We start from the raw sequence: 18,737 nt of genomic DNA on the forward strand, positions 1-18,737 counted from the left end.
GTTAAAGACCGTCGTAGTTAATTACGCTTTAATTACAAAAATGCCACCGAAGTACATTATAAGACGATTCTAAGGAACCACCTTAGAATGTGCGTCGTAAAAGAATAATTTTTTAGTAGTGACAATTCCACAAGAGTGGGACTTCGCAATCTTGATTCACAATGGTGAAACCCCCATCCGAATATGTTCCTGACTAGACCACTATCCACCACATGGTTTTGGGCACGTGCCACTTTTGTCCAAAATGGGATGTTTTACGTCATTTCGTGGAGATGTCAGTGAAATCATAAGGTGTTGCGTTCATAAGTTGTTGAATACTTTCTGTTGATAATTATTTATGGAGTTATATGTGATGATATATATGACCTTGAATATCATGCCACAAAAAGTGTGATCCGCATCCCCAATTAGAACTGAATTGCTTTCAACTTTCAGAAACACCTTTATAAGTTTATGTATAAAACAATCTAGCTGCTATTAGTTTCTAGAATCATTTTTTTTAACAAACAAGATTTGTAAATCTAGCTTTTGAACACTTATACAATAGTTTTTAAGCTACTTAAGATTTTCAAGTGTGAAAAATTGTAATTTCCTAATCTCTAACAACATTCTTCTGATAACAAAAGAGCATTTTGAGCAGTCAATGGGAACAAAGTTTAAGTTTTGCACCTTAGGCAATAGTACTCAAGCGTCACAAGCATATTCTATTGTGACTCTCCAATCCACTTTCCGTAAAAAAATTGTCAAAAACTGGAGAAGGTTCAAAAACATATTTTATTACAAATTACAATTAACAATTCTTGTCTTAATAGATTTCTTTTCTTTTTTAAATTATCTGTTTCAATACATGACAAAGGCAATGGAGTTAGTAATAGAACAATCACTAATTATGTATGCTCAAATAACACATATACTACATTAGAAGGTGAAACCCTTACATCTTCTTGCCTAGATTTTCTATCTTGCATCTAAGCTGTGACGGCATGTTCATTAACTGTTTCAGATGTGATATTATTTTCAATATAAAATCCAGGAATCTTTGGCTTTGGCAATAATTTATCACCATTCAACATTAAAACCACTGATGACATGCCAGGCCTATCTTCTGGTCTTTGTTGCACGCATAAGAGACCTACCTGTATGCATCGTATGACTTCAAAGGTCGTGCATTGTTCTCCTAACACTTCATCCAACAGTTCCAGTTCTCTCTCTTCTGTCCATAATCTCCATGCCTAAGATTATGAGAATTTAATGACTAGGATGAAAATAATTCATTTCATGCTACTTAGCAACATAGTAAGATCAGGATGCTTACATGTCCAGGAAGATTATTGAAGTTATCTGAGTTTGAAAATTCCCTATTTTTCTTCCCACTTATAATCTCTAGTACTATGACACCATAACTAAAGACATCTGATTTCACTGAGAAATGTCCACGAGCAGCATACTCAGGAGGCATGTAACCGCTGAAAATAAAATTTACCCGATTGATTAAAATTTGATAGTGGAAAGACAAAGAATTAATATCAAAAGGAAACTTACTATGTTCCAACAATCGTATTTGTGTTTGCCTCGTCTTGATCTCCCAAAAATGATCGAGCGACGCCAAAGTCTGATATTTTGGGTTCAAAATTTGTGTCTAGTAAAATATTACTAGTCTTTAGATCCCTGTGAATAATCCTTAGCCTAGAGTCTTGATGAAGATACAGAAGTCCTCGAGCAATGCCACTAATAATCTTGGAACGCTTACTCCAATCTAGCAACATTCTTTTGGTTTTATCTAGTCAAATACACTCAAGTGATTAGCATAACAGTGTCAGCCTTAATAATTTCATGAACTACTAATAAGAATTAAGAATATTGTCATAGATGTATAGAATAAATTGTAACGACTCCAACCAAAGATAAAGTAATCCAAGCTTTGGTTGGCCATGTATTCATAAATCAACAATTTTTCTTCTCCTTCAATGCAGCAACCAAGAAGCTTTACTAGATTACGGTGCTGAAGTTTGGCAATGAACACCACTTCAGTTTTCAACTCATCCAACCCTTGTCCAGACTTCTTTGAAAGCCTTTTCACAGCTAACTCTTTGCCGTCTCTCAGTGTGCCCTGAAAAACAATCTTCTGCTATAATTAGGAAGTTAATTTGTAGCAAAAAATAAGTTATGGATATCAGTTTTCTTTATCACCTTGTATACTTGTCCAAAGCCACCTTCTCCAAGCTTGTTTTTGGTTGAAAAGTTTTCAGTGGCTTTAGCTAAGACTGATAAATTGAAATTTGGCAAATCAATGTCTTCCTTCCTTTGTATGTTTTTGTAATGTTTGCCGTAAATTTTTCTTGCAGCCCCTGATTGGTTGGAAAAAATCAGTACATGAACATTGATACATAATATGCATATTTTTGTATGCCTAATTGCCTGTAATAAATGATAATGAAATCTACTGACATACCTGAATTTTTAAGTATCAATATGCATACACATGTTATGATTAATCCAAAAATAGTCACACCAACAGTGATTCCCACTATCTTTTTCTTGAGGTTTCCATTGGCAGCTGCAACATGACCTGTAAGATGAAGACCATCATTAGTCACCACTCTTACTACAATAACTCTATTGATTGGAGCTAAGTGTGTCTAGTTTCTACAGTCTTTTCCAGTACAGAACACAATATATTTAATTTGGAAAGTAAATGCCATATCACAAATAACATGCATCGTTAATAGGTTTTGGTGTATTTGATAGCAAAATTTTGCATCCCATCTTCAAATAAGCTCCATGTTTCATTTAATGTCTCCATTCTGCTTGGCATCTCGAGCTGCAATACCAAAATGTTTGTCTCATTCTCCTAACAAGTTTTCAACACCTTACTCTGCTCCCCTCACTTTTCTCTTAGATTAATATTGCAATAATAAAAGGGAAATGAAACAAGGAAAAGGAAACGATGAAACAAAAGGCATAAATAAAAAGAAATCAATTAAATAGAATTGAGTACCTAGTTTTGAAGCAGGGACTCTGACATAAAGGTCTTGTCCCCATTGAGAGAATTTTCTCATGTCAACCAGATTACTAAACCAAAGTAGACAGCCACTTCCTCCACCACGCATGTCTAAATTTGCATATGCTACACAAGAACAGTTTTCCAGACACAACTTCTTGCAATCCTCAAGATTCATGGTCTTACTAAACCATGATGAAGATGTGTCTGGCAATTTCATGTGCTTGTACTTCAAGAAGTCATCTGAGTGACTGTCATTGCAATTAGATTTAATTGTTGGGAAACAACCATTAGGCGAAATTGAGGAGTATTCAGAAAACTGGGGAGAATATCCTGTGATGCAATTACAGGTTGAATCGTCATTATCGATACTGCATATAGAATTTACACCACAAAAGGCATAATTTTCGCATTGATCCTTCCCTCCTGTCAAGAAGACTTGTTGGTTACTTGTTTCAGTTGTCCAATAAAAGCTTTCTCCGGTGCCAGAAGGGGTCAGCGTATATATGCTGAACATGGATTTATCAAGAAGCTTGAATTTATAAGACACCTCTTTTTCATTGAACACAAATATTTGTGATATTTTAAGAGTTGGATCTGGAAATCCGGGCCAAGACTGGCCATTCCATGGCCCCTTTCTGATCTTTATCTCAGGTCCCTTGTGTATAACTGCTTGAGGATATCCTTCCAGATCAAGTTTTAAAGTATATTCTCCCTCCGCAGGATCGTCAACACTTTTCCAAGAGGATAAAGATCTTTCTAGACCCGTCTCTAAGTTCCATCCAAGTTTCATTCCCGGCATCAACGTATCACATGGATAATCAAAACTCTGCCACAAGATGTTCTCCTGGTTAGATTGCTGTCCATTTTTCAAGACAAAATTTCCCGAATCCAAAAGATAAGCAATTGGATTATTCACTGCTTTGCTTGATATGTTGGATGACCAAATAGTGCTATTAGTTGCATTGAGAAGCTCTAGAATCCCTTTTTTGTTGAGTTTCAGAACTCCTGAGTTCTTCTCAAGAGGTGCATTTCGGTTAGCCACCCATACCACTGTTGAAGGGTAATTTGTGTACCATATACCCAAGTATCGTCTTGTTGAATTTTCCGGGCTAAAGAAACCCACTTTAGTAATTCCACCAGCTGAAACCAAAGTCTCGCCATCTCGGATGGATTGACTCACTGCTAAACTGTCTAGTGAAGTGGAAGTTTGAAACATGTAGGAAGATAAAAAGAACCAAATACATAACATTATGATGCTATGCGTCATTATGTTGTCGAATCAATAATGACTAATAAACTAGGGAAAATGAGGTTTAACGTTGAGTAAGCACTCTTGGAACACAGTGGCAAAAAATGACCATATATTACAATGAGAGTTGAACCAGATGCAGAAGCAAGTTGTTTATGGGATGGTTCATAGCGGAATAAACACGTTTTAGTTTAACGATGATCGGTTCCAATTGTTGTGAGAAGATAGAGTCAACTGTAGTTGGCAGCAACGTATATGTCAAGCCCAACAAAACTGTCCAATATTAAGTTCAAAGTCTTCATTAATCGAGCCAACTGTATTTCTTTTCCTCACTTCTCAACCATTAAAATTTCCTCAAATCTTAATAGAGACTAATTCTCACGCGTCCCCATTTTTGTATCATTCATGACTGTTTTATAGTTTTTAGCAGAAGCAAACCAGGGAAGTCTATTTCATCACATATAGGTAAAGTTTAAGAAAAATCCTTTAAAGAATATTGAACAAGAACCGAAGAAATAATGGTACATATCAAATACAAGTTGAATTTGAAATGAATTAATTGTCATAAAGTCGAATTAAGGCATGTTTAGCTCAACATAGCTCCCGTAACTAAAACAATCTGCAGCTCGCCATCTCGCCTCCATTCTTATTAAATTATGTTTACAATTATGCATAAAGTTACATTTTTATGGATACGATGGAGTGTGCTCCTCCTCAACGTGTGTATTCCAATTTTCTTAATTTAGTACGAGGATGAGTAGAACTGAGCGTAAGCATCAGATCCACCATTGACTTTTGAGTCTTGATGATATCCCAGAATAAGCCTCTACTCCAAAAATTCAATGCTTTTGAACCTTGTACTTTCTTAGAAAAGATCTATATTTTCGTTACAACTTTTTTAATATCTATAAATAATGGGTGTGATTGGTAGAGAAAAAAAGAATAAGATTGATGGAAATAGTGAAGAGAGAAATTAAATTAATAGAAAAAACTAAAAACTAAATAAATAAAAATAGAAGTGTTTGGTTTATATATATATATATATATTGAATTAGGAAAGAGAAATGGGAAAAAAAGGGAAAAATGGTATTGTTCATTTATACTATAGTAAATTACATAAACATTCCTAGAGAGGTTCGACAAAATTACGAGTCTCCCCTCCGTTTTGAAAATCCCTCCAAATGTTCACCTCACACTTTAACATCGTCTAGAGCGTGCTCGGTAGCCAAGATAAGAGGGGATCAAATAGGATAATTATCTTACCATATTGTAATCCGTTGTTTGTTGCACTAATAAGATGCGATAGTATTATCTTGTCGTTCATCTATATGATTGCTCTAATGTATTTTTTTATCTTGATGGAGATGGAACTAGATTATAATCAACATGATAAGATAAGAGTTTTTCTCTTTCTCTCTTTATATATGTGGTAATAAATTAACTTATATAACATATGTAAATATAAATATAGTAACAAAATATAAATATGTATATTATACAGTAATATATTAATTTTATACAATATATAGTTTTTACTGTTTAGTTAAAATTAATTTTTTATAATTATCCTAGTCTTTAAAAAAATAAATTTATAACAAAAAATTTAAAATATTACTTTTAGAAAATTATAAGTAATTTTAATGAAACAGTATTTTTAAAATTTGAGCAGATGCTATGGTTATTTGATGCACACCAAACAATTGGATATAATTACAACATATCATATTCTTATTATATCTTGTCCTTATCCTACTCGATATTCTATCATATTTTATTCTAACCACCAAATGAGGCATTAATGTTTAACAGGAAGCAATCGTGTGCTAGTCACGTTAACTTTTAATGAATTTTATTTTCCTTAAATGCCCTTGTGTCCTTATATTGTTATTTGCTTACTCAAGAGCAAAGAGAAAAGAAATCGGCATCATACTTTAGGTTGTCTATTCTTTCCTCAAAATAGGTTTACCATAAAAGATGCAGTATTTTTTTTTTTAAGTATTTTTTTTAATATATGATTGACAGAAACTTAACACTGTTTATAGGAAGGGGTAAAAGAAAGGTAAAAAAACATAGGAGAGGCTTATGTAATTTTATCAAATCTCCCATAAGATTTGTATAATTTACTCTTTATATTACTTTTGAGGAGAAACACACCTTTTTTCTGCCCACATATTTCACATCTACCAAATATGCATAATTTTTTTTTTCATTTCTCTTATATTTTCACTATCCTCCCTATTTCTTCTCCATTTTCATTCTTACTGAACATGCCCTTAATTAGGTTGTTGACGATGTCAAAGAAATTCCCAGGTACTCTCACGATTGATAATGTTAAACTGTTCAATAACATACGTCTACGTCATACATTAAATGCTGTAAATGCCGTTCGACAACTTGCATCTACTTGCCTTTATGGAATATTGTTTCAACATTAAAAGATGTTGAAATTATATGTGAAGACTCAAAATAGATATTTCAAGTCAAGCATGATGCGTTTGTCAAGCCTGTATTCATAAATCAACATTTCCTTTTTATGGAATCAACAAGAATAAGAACCACATTTAAAATGAATTCACCTAACAGTTTGGATTTTATGATCACAGAATCAAACTCATCGCCAGGTTTATTGATTACTGTAACATTTTGAAAGGGCTACTCTTTATGAGTAGACTAATAATTTGTTTGTTTTTCCGTCTGATTCCGTTCAAAGGATTTTCTTTTTCTCAAAAAATAACTGCATAGTTGATCAAATGAGTAAGAAAACATAGCATATGACAGATTGTTATGACCATGGATGAAGGAAAAATTGCTTGCAGGAAAGAGAAAGTGATTTTGAATACATTGGCTGTTATGACCGTGTCTTGCCAAAGTCAATGATCAATACTGTTACATGCAGTTGTGGTTGGGTCAGTAGTTTTACTCGTGCTGGAGAGACAGGAAAATTTTCTCAAAGGGAAAAGTTTAACATACAGCCAAATAGTGTTTGACCCCAGACACCCCCACTACTAATAAAACAGTTTTTTACGTCGTTGATTCTACGATGGTTCTAAAGGACCGTCTTAGTAAGTTAGGCGATGACATAATCGTAATTAAAAGAAAGACAACGACGACGTTTCTTGAAACCCATTGTTGTAGCGTAAGTAATTAACATACAAAGACGGTCCTTTCCTGAGAACCGTCTTTGTATCAATAATGACTGCACGTGGCGCACACGTGCTTTTTGTTTCGTGTTTCTTTGCATTCGCGTCTCCTGATATTCCCACTTTTGTTGTTTCAGAAATATACGCGCCCTAGCTAGCAGCCCCACTCTCCTGCGCCATCAGTACCCATTTTCCGTGTCGTGCTCTCCGTTCAACCTTTCGTCTTCTGACTGAGCTCTGAAGAGGTCTTGAAGACACCCTTCTCCGAAGAAGCAACTTCCGTGACCACTCTTTACTTGCCAAGTTCTTTACAATGTGAGGTTTATCGTGAAATACCATTTTGTTTTCTGTTCCCCTTTACACTTTTATGCAACAAAAATACTTACTTTTTTAACTTTGTAACTTACCCAGATAACGTGCTTGGGCACTTTTGTGAAGTTGGAAAAGCTTGACCTAAAGCTCAACAATCTCACTTCAGTTCAGGTACATTTTCCTTTTTTTAAAAAAAATGATTTCGATTTTTAAAAGTATAATTATTGGCTGTTTGTTGTGCACGCTGCTACAAATTTCAAAACCCTCTCTCTCTCTCTCTCTCTCTCTCTAGTTACTCGCACCACTAGCAAGTTCTTCTTCTTCGTCAAATTCATATGCGAACAAGGGTTTGATCTCCCTCTCACTCTCTCTTTTACTTCTTTATTTATTTTTGTTTAATTTTGTGTAATTTTACAAGGTTGAATTTGAGTTGACGTGCATTTTTTTGTGTGTTTTGTGCAGAGGTAGGAATTCACGCTCTTGCATTCTTAGACCGTTAGGATTCCAATTGTGGTTTGTGAATTTCTTCGGTGTTGTTTGAATTTGTAATCGGTGATGAACTCATTTGTTTAGGGTTTGGCATGATTTTAGGTTTGTGTTTGATTAGCTCAGTTTTTGTGTGATGCTAATTCTCTTACTTATGTGCTTGGGCAGCCTAAATATATCTTGTATTCTGCACAGAAGAAGCTGAGAGAGGTTGAAGATGGTATGAGCATATTTTGGTTCTTTAGGTGTCCTCATTGTTAGTTTTCTTTGGGAGAATATATATGTGGTTCAAAAAAAACCTTTTTATTTTGATTGGCAAGGAGGAGATGATTTTGATTGGAATACTGATGATGAGCTTGAAATTGAGAACTATAACTCTTCATCTTCATGTTTAACCCTTCCTAATGGGGATGCTGGAGAGGTAAGCTTTTAGACACTTTATTCATTTTCTGTGTTATGAGTGGTTGAATATTAAGAATTCAGAGGATATATAACAAGAAAGACAACGATAATGCAAAATACTTTGTCTTTGGCAACTATAAGTTTTTCTGTTGGGCTTTTGGCCTTCTCTAATTCCTATTGTTGCTGGTGTACTTGATAACCAACTAACCATGATAAACCAAAATGATAAACTAACCTTGCAGGTCAATGCAGAAAAAGAAAATAAACCTTACGAATTGAAACCATACAAAACTATTTTTCATTTATAATGTCTATTTTACTGTTTAGATTTTTTGTAATTCATACATGTATTAATTTTTAGCTACTAATGTCCTATTCTCTCCCCCTTCAGGCAAGCTCGTCTGCAGTTTTGGCTAATTCCAAGGTACTTGACCACTTCGTCAATATGGGATTTTCTAGAGAAATGGTTTCTAAAGTAATTCAGGAATATGGTAAAGCATTTCTTTACTCTATTTAAATATAGATTTGATTCATAAAGTTCACAAATAAATATTGCTCTGATGAATATCCAGGTGAAGAAAATGAAGATAAACTACTTGAAGAACTTCTCTCATACAAGGTGAGTTGATGTTTTCATAAGTCTCGAGCATTGTTGTGAGCTTGTCTCTTTGAGCTATTATTGAATTATAACCAATTTTCTTTCTGTAGTTGTGTTGCCTCATTTTTTCTAAATTAATAAACAGCTCCATTTCCATATCGTCGAGTCATTAGCATCTTACAATATATATAATGAATTGTGAATCATTGTTGGTTTTCATGGGTAGTTATTTTTTTTGGGCCATCCTGTCTAATCTGGAGAGGGTGAGCCTTGTAGCATGGTTAGGGTTGCTATCTTGCGACTTGGAGGCCACAAGTTATTAGGATTTCTAGGCTTAGGTTTGGTCTTGGATCATTTCAATGACACATTTGCATTCCATGGGCCTACTGCTTTTATGTCATGACTTTGTCAACATAACTTATAATTGCTTATTGTATAATTTCATAGTCAATTCAGCGATATCTATGAGGAAGAGCATTTTATTAACATCAAATTTAGCATTTACATTCTTAATAAATTTGTTTTATCTGAACAATTGAATTTGGTATGATCCTATAACTTTTATCATGTATCTGACTATAACTTTTGTTTTCTTGCAGAAATGCAAGACCAAAGCTGACATTTGCTCTTTTCATGGAAATTTTTGTGCTTTCTCTGTTAGGGTAAGGACAATGCATGCTGCTACAATTCTACACCATAGGGAAGTAATCAAAACTTGATTTGTCTAACCTTAAAATATTTCAGGGTTAGTGTGACTCTTAATATGTACTTTGCAAGCCTGAACTACACAAATCCGACATTTGTTGCTTCCATGGTCAACACCATAGCTTCCCTTACCTTCATCATTGCAGTGGCACCCGGGTTTGCTTAATTCTTTATCTGCACGAATTTGGACTTTTCAAACACAAGTCATTATATTTAATTTTTTTTATCTGATTCTTAAAAGAGTTGAGTTAAATGTAGGTTTGAGGTTCTTGATCTTCAACATCCTCGTGGTATAGCAAAAGTTATTGGGACCATGATCTCCTTAGCTGGTGTTTTGATCATGACACTTTACAAAGGACCAGTTATGAGAAATTTATGGCATCCTCTAATCCATATTCCAGGGAAAAGTGCTGCTATAAATGAAGACTGGTTAAAGGGTTCAATTCTTACGGTTTCAAGTTGTGTTACATGCACTACTACACAAGTGTGATTCAACATCGTTGAATCTAAGTCGGTTATGAAATAATCGATGTAATATAGCTTGCGGTGGCAATTTTGAAATTAATACCAACTTTTTATAAAGCTTAACGACGGGTCTTGTAAACCGCTTTTGATACAAACATTACGAAGGCGGTTTTATAAAAACCGCCTTTGTTTGTTAGCCTATTACTACGGTTTTATACGAAAACCGCCTTTGTCTCATTTGTAGTTATTTTTATTAATTATTTATGCTTCAGTCTTGGTACGCGCATGCCCTTTCGCCCTTCACCCTTCACCTTGCCGTGACCTCCATACATCTCACTCTCGCCCTTCACCCTGCCCTGACCTCCACAAGCTCGTCGTGGACATTTCCCAACCTGTGCTCTGACCCGTCTCCGGTGAAGGGTAGGGTTTTTGTGAGAACGAAAACACCTAACCCTAATATTGTTGCTGCTCCAAGAGGTAAGGGTTGTGTTCAGATGCCTATACCCACAATGTTCAACATCCTTAGTTTTTCTTTTTTTTTCCCATTTTCTACTGAAAAATTCGATTTTGTTGTGTTAGAATAGTAGAGATTGTGAATTTGGGGATTTCGTGAAATGGGTTTTAATTTTGCTTTTTGTTTGATTGTAGTGGTGGGATTCGGAAAGAAGCGTGGACCAAACTCTATGTGTAGTGGTGGGATTCTATTTTGCTCATCTCTTACACCAGCAACACATTCCCCACAGTACGAAAACACATGATGTTTTAGTTGTTTGAATGTGTTAAGTTTTAGTTTGTGTTTAACTTGCTCTTGTTGGAAAAAAAATAAAAAAAAATAGGATTGTGCCTACAGTTTTGCTCTAATAAGACTAGGTGAGTGGAAAAAAAATAAAAAAATAGGACTATGTACCTTTATATCGCTTAGAACTTAGAACTCATTGTTCTTGCTGCTTACTTGTTGTCTCATTCTCTCTCTCACCCATTGTTGTTTTCTTTGATTTTTAGATGTCTCCATCAATGTCATTGAAACATGATCCTAATCCTTTGGGGAGCTGCTACTAATGCAGAAACTAGAGGAAGTTGGAAGCTCTGTCAAGGTAGGAAGTAAACATGAGATATAGTATTGTTATTTGCCAGGAGAAACAGGATATTTAATTGCCCTGAGATATAGTATTGTTATTTAAATGCAATAAAAAGAGAGGAAAGGGGAAAAGGAAAATTATTTACATGTATGTTTCTGGAGTTGGTTATATTCTTTTGGCTAACCTCCAGTAATTTTTTCTGAGTGATTCTGATCTTTGTAATTGGGGTTTATACCTATTTCTCTCTAATAAAATGTGTTGCTTTTATCAGTTATCTAGCAATTTAATCCATTATACTTTCACAGCATACAGAGTCATCATGTATAGTTAATAAAATACTTACAGTAACTACCATCTATTAGAGAGTTGGGAGACATAATGATTTTTCCTTACTTCAAGAGGGGGGAGAATTTAGGGAGACAGAGAGAGACACCACTTCTATAAACTTCTAATCAAGTTTTAAGTTGAATTATATAATGTTCATAAGGGTGTTAGTTTGTAATTTGGACTCTGTTAAATTCTTCTACTTGTTTATTAAGTATTATAAGGAGTGAGCTCTTGTCAAAGAACACTTTATTTGATGTGATGAGATCTTCAAATTGCAGGCTCGGATAAAGAAGATAATGCAAGCTGATGAGGATGTTGGAAAGATAGCACTCGCTGTGCCTGTTTTAGTTTGTGAGTTGCTTTGACTTACTCTGTTGTTAACTTCAGGCTGCTGGTTGTTTGTTTGTCATATACATGTTGTTGACATTGCTCTTGAATGCATTACAGCTAAAGCTCTAGAACTATTTTTGCAAGATCTTTGTGACCGCACTTATGAAATAACTCTTCAAAGAGGAGCAAAGACCATGAATTCATTGCATTTGTAAGTCTCTTATGTTATTATTACTTTTCTTCAATCTCCCATTTTAGTGATTTAGAACCAACTCTAGAACTTAGAATAATGCCTTTATAATTGACTTCTTTTAATATTCTTAGCTTTGATTTTAATCCTCACTTTCCCCTTTTCCATATGTCCAAGTTATAAATGGAAGCTAAATGTGAAACAGGAAAGTAGCCATTTTTTAGGTTTTAAAAAATTCTCAATAATGTAAATGAAGTATGAATGGCCAAACCTGATTAGAAGTGTTTATTTATGTTTAAAAGGTAATTTGCTTGTTAGGGTATGCATCCATGTGTGAAGTAGATTGTTAAACATTATTGGTATATCTTATTTGCACTGTCACTTCAACATAATTTTGTGTTGTGTGTTCTATCACTTGAATCTGAAGGAAACTATGAGATTGTTTGAAAACTTGCTTGGGAGTGAGCATGTCATCCATATCATATATAGAAACAGTGAAACAATATACAATGGGTTTCCCATAATTAGGGAAAGAATAAAAGATCTGCAAGATTTTCAGCCTAATTGGCTAATTATGTACAGAAAATAAAGGGGAATTAATTACTATGAAATCAAATATTGTAGCACAATCTCAGCTTATATCTGAAAATCTCAATGCAATGCTATCATAACCTCAACAATCCTATTGTAATCTCAATATTCCCCCCCAACTCGATGCTTATAATTCATATTCATCTATCTTGATACATATGATATCCTCTGTCCACAAAGAGATTTAGTGAAGATCTGCTGGTTAATCAATAGAATAGAACCAACAAATTGTGTAGTGACAGTCAATCTAAATGCACATGTGCAAGGATGCCTGATTATCACCTATGGTATTCATAGGGCCTACTTTACAAAATTTAGCTCTTGGAAGAGTTGCTTCAGCCCTATGAGTTCACATGTGATGAGGGCCATGGCTTAGTATACCTTTGAATAGATGGCTACAACATTATGCTTTTTACTCTTCCATGAAGTGAAATTACATCTATTAAGAACACAGTAACCTGAATTAGATCGACTGTTAGTCGGGCAACTTACCTAATTTGCATCAATATATGAAATAAAATCAGAATGACTTCAGGTTTCTAACCACGACATCCCAATGAGCATCACTAGGAGAATTAAGAAATTGAATAACCTTTCAATGGACATGACATAAGAGATTAAGACTGGATGTGAGTCACTTGAACTTTCAACGGGAGGTTCCTTGACTAGCATGGGACCTAGACAATGCTGATAAGTTATGAGAAGAGGTGGATTAGGAGGAGACTATAACGGAGGAGACCCTTCTAGAACAGGGAGGAATTAAAGAAGCAAGACAAGGAATAAGCAATACCTAAGAGGCTTCCTCAGCCTTGGTTAAGTGATCATAATATTTGGCCACAAAACCAATCTTAACAACTGTGACCCAATACAAATAGTTCCTACCATTAAGCTTTTTCAACATTTAGGTAGGATTGGAAGAAAAAATAAAGGACACAGGGGCCTTTGTTTGAGGACCCAATACTGCTGGATTCATTGTCTGGCATGGGATCCATGATAGACAAGAAAACTCTAGAAAGAGGGTATTGGCACAAATGCAGATTTTGTGCAACTGTTCCCCCAGAACTAACTGGGAAGTCATCAACAAACAGAGTGACACCAATGGCAAGGCTAACAGCTGCACATGGTGTACACATGCTGGAAAAACTCCTCCAGCAAAAATGCACATAAACATGTGAACAGTGATTGTGCTTCAGGAACAAGCTGATTTAACCGCCTAGAGGTGGTTGGGATGGTCACTGGAACTTCATGGGCCTGATGAACCTCCTATGGTTCCATTGGCTTGTACTGTAGTTTTTAATTTCTTAAAATATATTTCCTTTATTTCTTTTATTATTTGTATCAAGAATTAAAAGGATATTTGAGTCCAACACTTGGCAGCTTTCTCTACAATTCTACTTTCAAATAAGAAACCTGTCTGTTCAACGTAGAGAACCCTTTTTTTTCCCTTCATGCTGCAATATATTTAAGTGTTTCTAAAGCCTTAATCTGGTCCAAGAATGCTGCTTGACAACAATATTCTAGCTTCCAAAAGTCTCAGTCACTTGGACTTCAAGTTGTTAAAATTTAAAGTTCAAAATGGGCCCAACTCAAGTAAAATTAAATCTTTTCTGTTTTCTGAAACTACATCTGCTCTTACAATTGCATAAAAATGCTGATTAATAGAACTGAACGTTTTATTTTGTAAAAAAGGAAGATCTGGTTTCTCCAGTTTCATTTGATTGGCCCTTCTTCTCACAATTAACTATGCATATGTACTATATCAGTATGCAACATGAGGAATTTATTTTATCAGATTTGCGCTCGAGTATTCAACTTGAAAAACTAACCTCCAGTATGAGAGCTATGATTCAGATAATTCCTTTATATATTTTTTAGACATTTAACAACTCAATTAAAATTAATTTTAGATCAATACATTGTAACTATAATGTCTTTTTCAACAGAGTTTGGGTCTACTCTATGAAGTTTACCTGCCCGACATTTTTGGTACAAAATCATAAGTCGGGTAATTAATAAACTATATGCTCACAATTTAAACTTTATATTATTAATTAAACTGAGAGAACTTTTGATCCACTTATAGTAACTATACAATATTTGAGTTCAACTTAATATTAATGTAATCAAACTTTTCATAAATTTAATATTATTATGATCCAAAAAATTATTATTAAATTTTAAACTAATCGAATCAAATTAATTCACTTTTGTTAGGTTGAGTTTGATAGACCAACCTTTTATAATCCATTTTTCTCACATATACAATTCACATGCAAACTGCAACTTAAATTGAAAAATTAAAGGAATCAAATTATCTCCCTCTACCAAACTTGTCAATCTCACTGTCATGTATCAGGCAAACATAAAAGCAAAGACAGTGAAAGACTTTTACAGAGTTGGTCACATATCATATTTTTTTTTAAAATTAGCTTTTACATAATTTAAAAAAAGATAAACTTAAGATATTTTTTCATTCCAAACACTCAAACAGGGAGGATCATTTGTGATCGAGTATGTTTTCTGGTTTCTTTCGTCATGCTCTCAGTATTCTGTTGCTTTTTAACTTGATCTTGGTCTTCTTCGGACTAGTAGTACATCATCCATATGCTTAAATCATGTTTAGCTTGACAACATATTTCAGCTTTCTTCCTAAAGCTGCTCTTTTTTTTTCTCACATTCAGTTTATTGCTTACGATTTGGAATAGTGACAAGTAAAGACAAATCACAACTCACGGTCATCCAATTCCAAGAATAGAGGTTGGTTCCTTTCTTTATAGCTAATTATATTGCCTACTTCTTTTGTTCATTTATTCAAGATTTGAAGAAATTTCACTCATAAAGATGGATATATAAAGTTGTCGTTTAGATCTTTGAACTCTCATGGCTAATTTTACAAAAAATTAATATATTATGTTAAGTTTCCTAATTTAACTGGTAGCTCTCTTTAACAAAATTTTGACAAAATTAATTTCATTCAAATGTCCAATAATAACCTTTAAGAGGCAGCAGCTTCAAAATGAGGGGAATGTTCAGAAATGAATGCTCATAAATAAATGTATTTGCAGGCTAGCTTTATGTTTCTTAGTTATCAATTTGGTCTTCAAATTATATTAAAAGATTTAATATAAGAAACAAATTTCAGCGGCTTTTATTTATGAACAGTGGCAAACGAGCATATTTAAGACATTAGAAATTGGGTCTTTGGGGAACCTTTAAATCCTTCTAAGATCCCTGAGTATGCCTCTAGAATTCCATTTGTCAAACAATTAGTGTATTCTGTCATATTGTCATCAGCAGCATATATATCTGCAGCGAGTTCTGCACCACTCTAAAGCATAGGCATTGCATACAACAACTACTTCTAAGACTTTTCTCCAATTGCCAAGGCTATGTCTCCAAAACTTGAAAAAATAGGAGGCTTAACAGACCTATGGAGTTGATTGCTGGACAATTCCACATGCAATTGGGTAATAATCCCATCACAATAAACCAGTACTTTCTCCTCGAAGCCTCTACATACATCACCAACCACACCCACTGTGATAGCAAATGTCCTGCACCCATTATATTAGGGACCACCTGAACCCAATACAATGATTGAAAATGTGTTGCACCTATTTTATAATTCCCTGCAGCTGCCATCCTTTCCCAATTACCCAAAAGCATCTCTCAAATAAATGTCTTGCAGAAAGACTTGCACCATACTGCCATACTTAAGGACCTTTGTTCTAGTACCATTCAAAACTTACGTTCTTCATTTCGGCTGCCATCATCCCATTGTTCATGAATTGGCAGTTTTGCTTTGGTTTATTTGAATGACACTTTTGAACATTGAATCCAATGGTAACAAATACAATTTTGTCACTTGGTATGAAAACATTCACTTCATTTACCCCCGTTAATCCATCCATGTCTGTCTTAAGATTTGCTTCGTCATCTACTTTAGGCAACAAGCTTAAAGATGGTAGTGGCATGATTAGTATGTTTTGTGATTTTGTGAACAAATTGATGGGAGAAGGAGGCGACAAGGGAGGCATGCTAGAGGAGGAACTCGGGGGCAAGGTGGTGGGCATGGTGGGGGGAGGGGTGAAGTAATGACTGTTGGTGTTTAGGAAAGAAAAGAGGTTAGGAATTAGATTGTTTTATAATTTTTAAAATAAAATAAAGATAGTAATGATTTTTAATTAATCACCACTATTTAAAATTTATTGTTTTAAAATTTAAAACATTGACAGAATTAAATGTTTTAGAAAAAAACCAAAAAAAATACAAAAACGATCCGTTTTGTTGAAAACATATCAAAATGAAACTAAAATAAACTTAATAGAACAAAAGTGACATTAAGCTTAATTTTTATACAAAAATGTATATTTAATTATCAATTTATCATCCATAATCTTACATGCCCCTGCGAACTTACTCTAGCATTACCAACAGCTGGACACACACATTGGATAAGATGTGAGGAAGTAAGGAAAATACCAACAGTGATAAATGGTATTTGAGCTTTTGTATGGGCTTACTAGTATCTTTTTAAAGTGTTTTGTGACTTTGTTTATACTTTGTGTGATATAAATAAAGGCCGTGTTTTAAAGACACGAAAAAAGTGATAAGCACTTTGTCTATACTTTTTTAAATTTTCATTTTTCTCAAAGGAGAAGAAAGTAATAGTTCTTGCATAAAGAAGTTTCCCTATGATATAATAGTGCAGTAAGTCTTTATTTATATGCTGTAAGTAAGAACTTAATCTCTGTCTCTAGAATTCTCTACATGTTAATAGGCCAAAAAACTTGCACAAGGCTTAAAAAGCAAATGAAAAACACAGATACTTACACAAGGATAAAAATAAAAGATTAACCTTATCACAAGGAATAACACACAGCTGCCATTATAAATACTCTTTTGAGCTGTTTTGAAACTATAATGAATCTAATATTACAAAGGCCTTTATACTCTTATAAATGAATAGATGTGAAAGTGTCAATTAAATTATGTATGTGAAAGTGTCAAATCTTATGCAAACAAAGTGGCAGGATCAGGGGTACCACTAACCTTACCTTATTCTAGAGTAAGTTCACATGTAGCTCTTAAAACTAGAAGCAACTAAGGCTCTACATCACCCCGTTTCCTTCAATTCCTAAAAATTAGCTTGGAAGGTTGTGTGAGAATACCTACCATTGACTGAAAGACTAAGGCAGAGGATCATATCCTCTGCGTTCACTTGTCAATGCATTTAGTAACTTGGAACTATCAAATGAAGATTGAATAATTCATATTTTATTTCGACCAATTAATTTTAAAAAATGAAATCCAAATTTCAGTTGTTTAAAATTGAACTACTGAAATTTAGAACAAATATAAAATAAATTGAATGCATGAAAATGTGATTGCACTAAATCTATTTCCCAAGACAAACAGAAGTTAGTCTGAAGTCTTGAAAATGAACTAATGTTTTTGTGTTATTGAATTACCTTACAGCCATATGTTGTATGTGTGTTTCATTTTTTTTTGTTACACAATTGTAATCTTGTTGTGCTATTAAATATTAAATTATTCTTAATTTGTAGGTATCGACTGTTACGGATTGGCAAAAAGTACTTGCTCCTTCACTGTTACTGCAACAAATACTGTCATATTGCTCATCTGCAGAGGTATGTATGCCATTCTTAAACTGCTGTGGTTAACTATTATATTTTTGCCGCTGATGTAAGTATTGTTTATTATTACATTCTACCTCATTGAGTGAGCCATAGTTCCCCGTTTGAGCTTCAATACAACGATTAATACGGATAGTTTGGATTAATTGTTGTATTGAATCTTGAATTGTCCGTTTGGACAGTTTGGGAAGACAATTTTTTT

General features: G+C 34.0%; 3 protein-coding genes and 1 long non-coding RNA gene across 6 annotated transcripts; 3 read left to right on the forward strand and 1 right to left on the reverse strand.

Moving 5' to 3' along the window:
• Positions 1–790: 790 nt before the first annotated feature.
• Positions 791–4,501, reverse strand: LOC114380433 (G-type lectin S-receptor-like serine/threonine-protein kinase At4g27290). Its single transcript, XM_028339498.1, has 7 exons — positions 2,999–4,501; positions 2,453–2,569; positions 2,191–2,348; positions 1,900–2,110; positions 1,543–1,780; positions 1,316–1,466; positions 791–1,232 (listed from the first exon to the last, which is right to left on the reverse strand). The coding sequence occupies exons 1-7, from the start codon at positions 4,269–4,271 to the stop codon at positions 969–971; spliced, it is 2,412 nt and encodes an 803-aa protein (XP_028195299.1). The 5' UTR covers positions 4,272–4,501; the 3' UTR covers positions 791–968.
• Positions 4,502–7,293: 2,792 nt separating this feature from the next.
• Positions 7,294–9,221, forward strand: LOC114378857 (DNA (cytosine-5)-methyltransferase DRM1-like). The gene is made up of 6 exons (XM_028337454.1): positions 7,294–7,338; positions 7,805–7,876; positions 8,360–8,411; positions 8,512–8,612; positions 8,985–9,084; positions 9,166–9,221. The coding sequence occupies exons 1-6, from the start codon at positions 7,294–7,296 to the stop codon at positions 9,219–9,221; spliced, it is 426 nt and encodes a 141-aa protein (XP_028193255.1).
• Positions 9,222–9,764: 543 nt separating this feature from the next.
• LOC114378549 lies at positions 9,765–9,971 on the forward strand. The gene is made up of 2 exons (XR_003659369.1): positions 9,765–9,853; positions 9,936–9,971. It is a non-coding gene; the product is annotated as an uncharacterized LOC114378549 (long non-coding RNA).
• Positions 9,972–10,598: 627 nt separating this feature from the next.
• LOC114378547 (dr1-associated corepressor-like) lies at positions 10,599–18,460 on the forward strand. 3 transcript variants are annotated; one of them, XR_003659366.1, is made up of 7 exons: positions 10,599–10,838; positions 11,010–11,103; positions 11,364–11,455; positions 12,046–12,118; positions 12,215–12,308; positions 15,560–15,635; positions 18,446–18,460. XR_003659366.1 is itself a non-coding variant. In XM_028337168.1 (6 exons), the coding sequence occupies exons 3-6, from the start codon at positions 11,420–11,422 to the stop codon at positions 15,591–15,593; spliced, it is 237 nt and encodes a 78-aa protein (XP_028192969.1). In that variant the 5' UTR covers positions 10,624–10,838; positions 11,010–11,054; positions 11,364–11,419; the 3' UTR covers positions 15,594–15,635. The 3 variants fall into 3 exon arrangements, 2 of the variants coding, with proteins under 2 accessions (XP_028192969.1, XP_028192968.1); XM_028337168.1 differs by lacking the exon at positions 18,446–18,460 and having other exon boundaries at positions 10,624–10,838; positions 11,010–11,054; XM_028337167.1 differs by lacking the exon at positions 18,446–18,460 and having other exon boundaries at positions 10,625–10,838.
• The last annotated feature ends 277 nt before the right edge of the window (positions 18,461–18,737 follow it).

Source organism: Glycine soja, chromosome 12 (assembly GCF_004193775.1).
Source record: "Glycine soja cultivar W05 chromosome 12, ASM419377v2, whole genome shotgun sequence".
NCBI classification, from domain to species: domain Eukaryota; kingdom Viridiplantae; phylum Streptophyta; class Magnoliopsida; order Fabales; family Fabaceae; genus Glycine; species Glycine soja.

Excerpts from the sequence above, each read along its gene's own strand:
- LOC114378857 (XM_028337454.1), top strand. The coding sequence starts at position 7,294 with ATGGTTCTAAAGGACCGTCTTAGTAAGTTAGGCGATGACATAATC. Across the intron at positions 7,339-7,804 it reads AGTTAGGCGATGACATAATC|ATAACGTGCTTGGGCACTTT; the intron begins GTAATTAAAAGA and ends TAACTTACCCAG. Across the intron at positions 8,412-8,511 it reads GCTGAGAGAGGTTGAAGATG|GAGGAGATGATTTTGATTGG; the intron begins GTATGAGCATAT and ends TTGATTGGCAAG.
- LOC114378547 (XM_028337168.1), top strand. The coding sequence starts at position 11,420 with ATGCAGAAACTAGAGGAAGTTGGAAGCTCTGTCAAG. Across the intron at positions 11,456-12,045 it reads AAGTTGGAAGCTCTGTCAAG|GCTCGGATAAAGAAGATAAT; the intron begins GTAGGAAGTAAA and ends TTCAAATTGCAG. Across the intron at positions 12,119-12,214 it reads CGCTGTGCCTGTTTTAGTTT|CTAAAGCTCTAGAACTATTT; the intron begins GTGAGTTGCTTT and ends AATGCATTACAG.
- LOC114380433 (XM_028339498.1), bottom strand. The coding sequence starts at position 4,271 with ATGACGCATAGCATCATAATGTTATGTATTTGGTTCTTTTTATCTTCC. Across the intron at positions 2,349-2,452 it reads ATTGATACTTAAAAATTCAG|GGGCTGCAAGAAAAATTTAC; the intron begins GTATGTCAGTAG and ends CCAACCAATCAG. Across the intron at positions 1,467-1,542 it reads AATACGATTGTTGGAACATA|CGGTTACATGCCTCCTGAGT; the intron begins GTAAGTTTCCTT and ends TTTTATTTTCAG.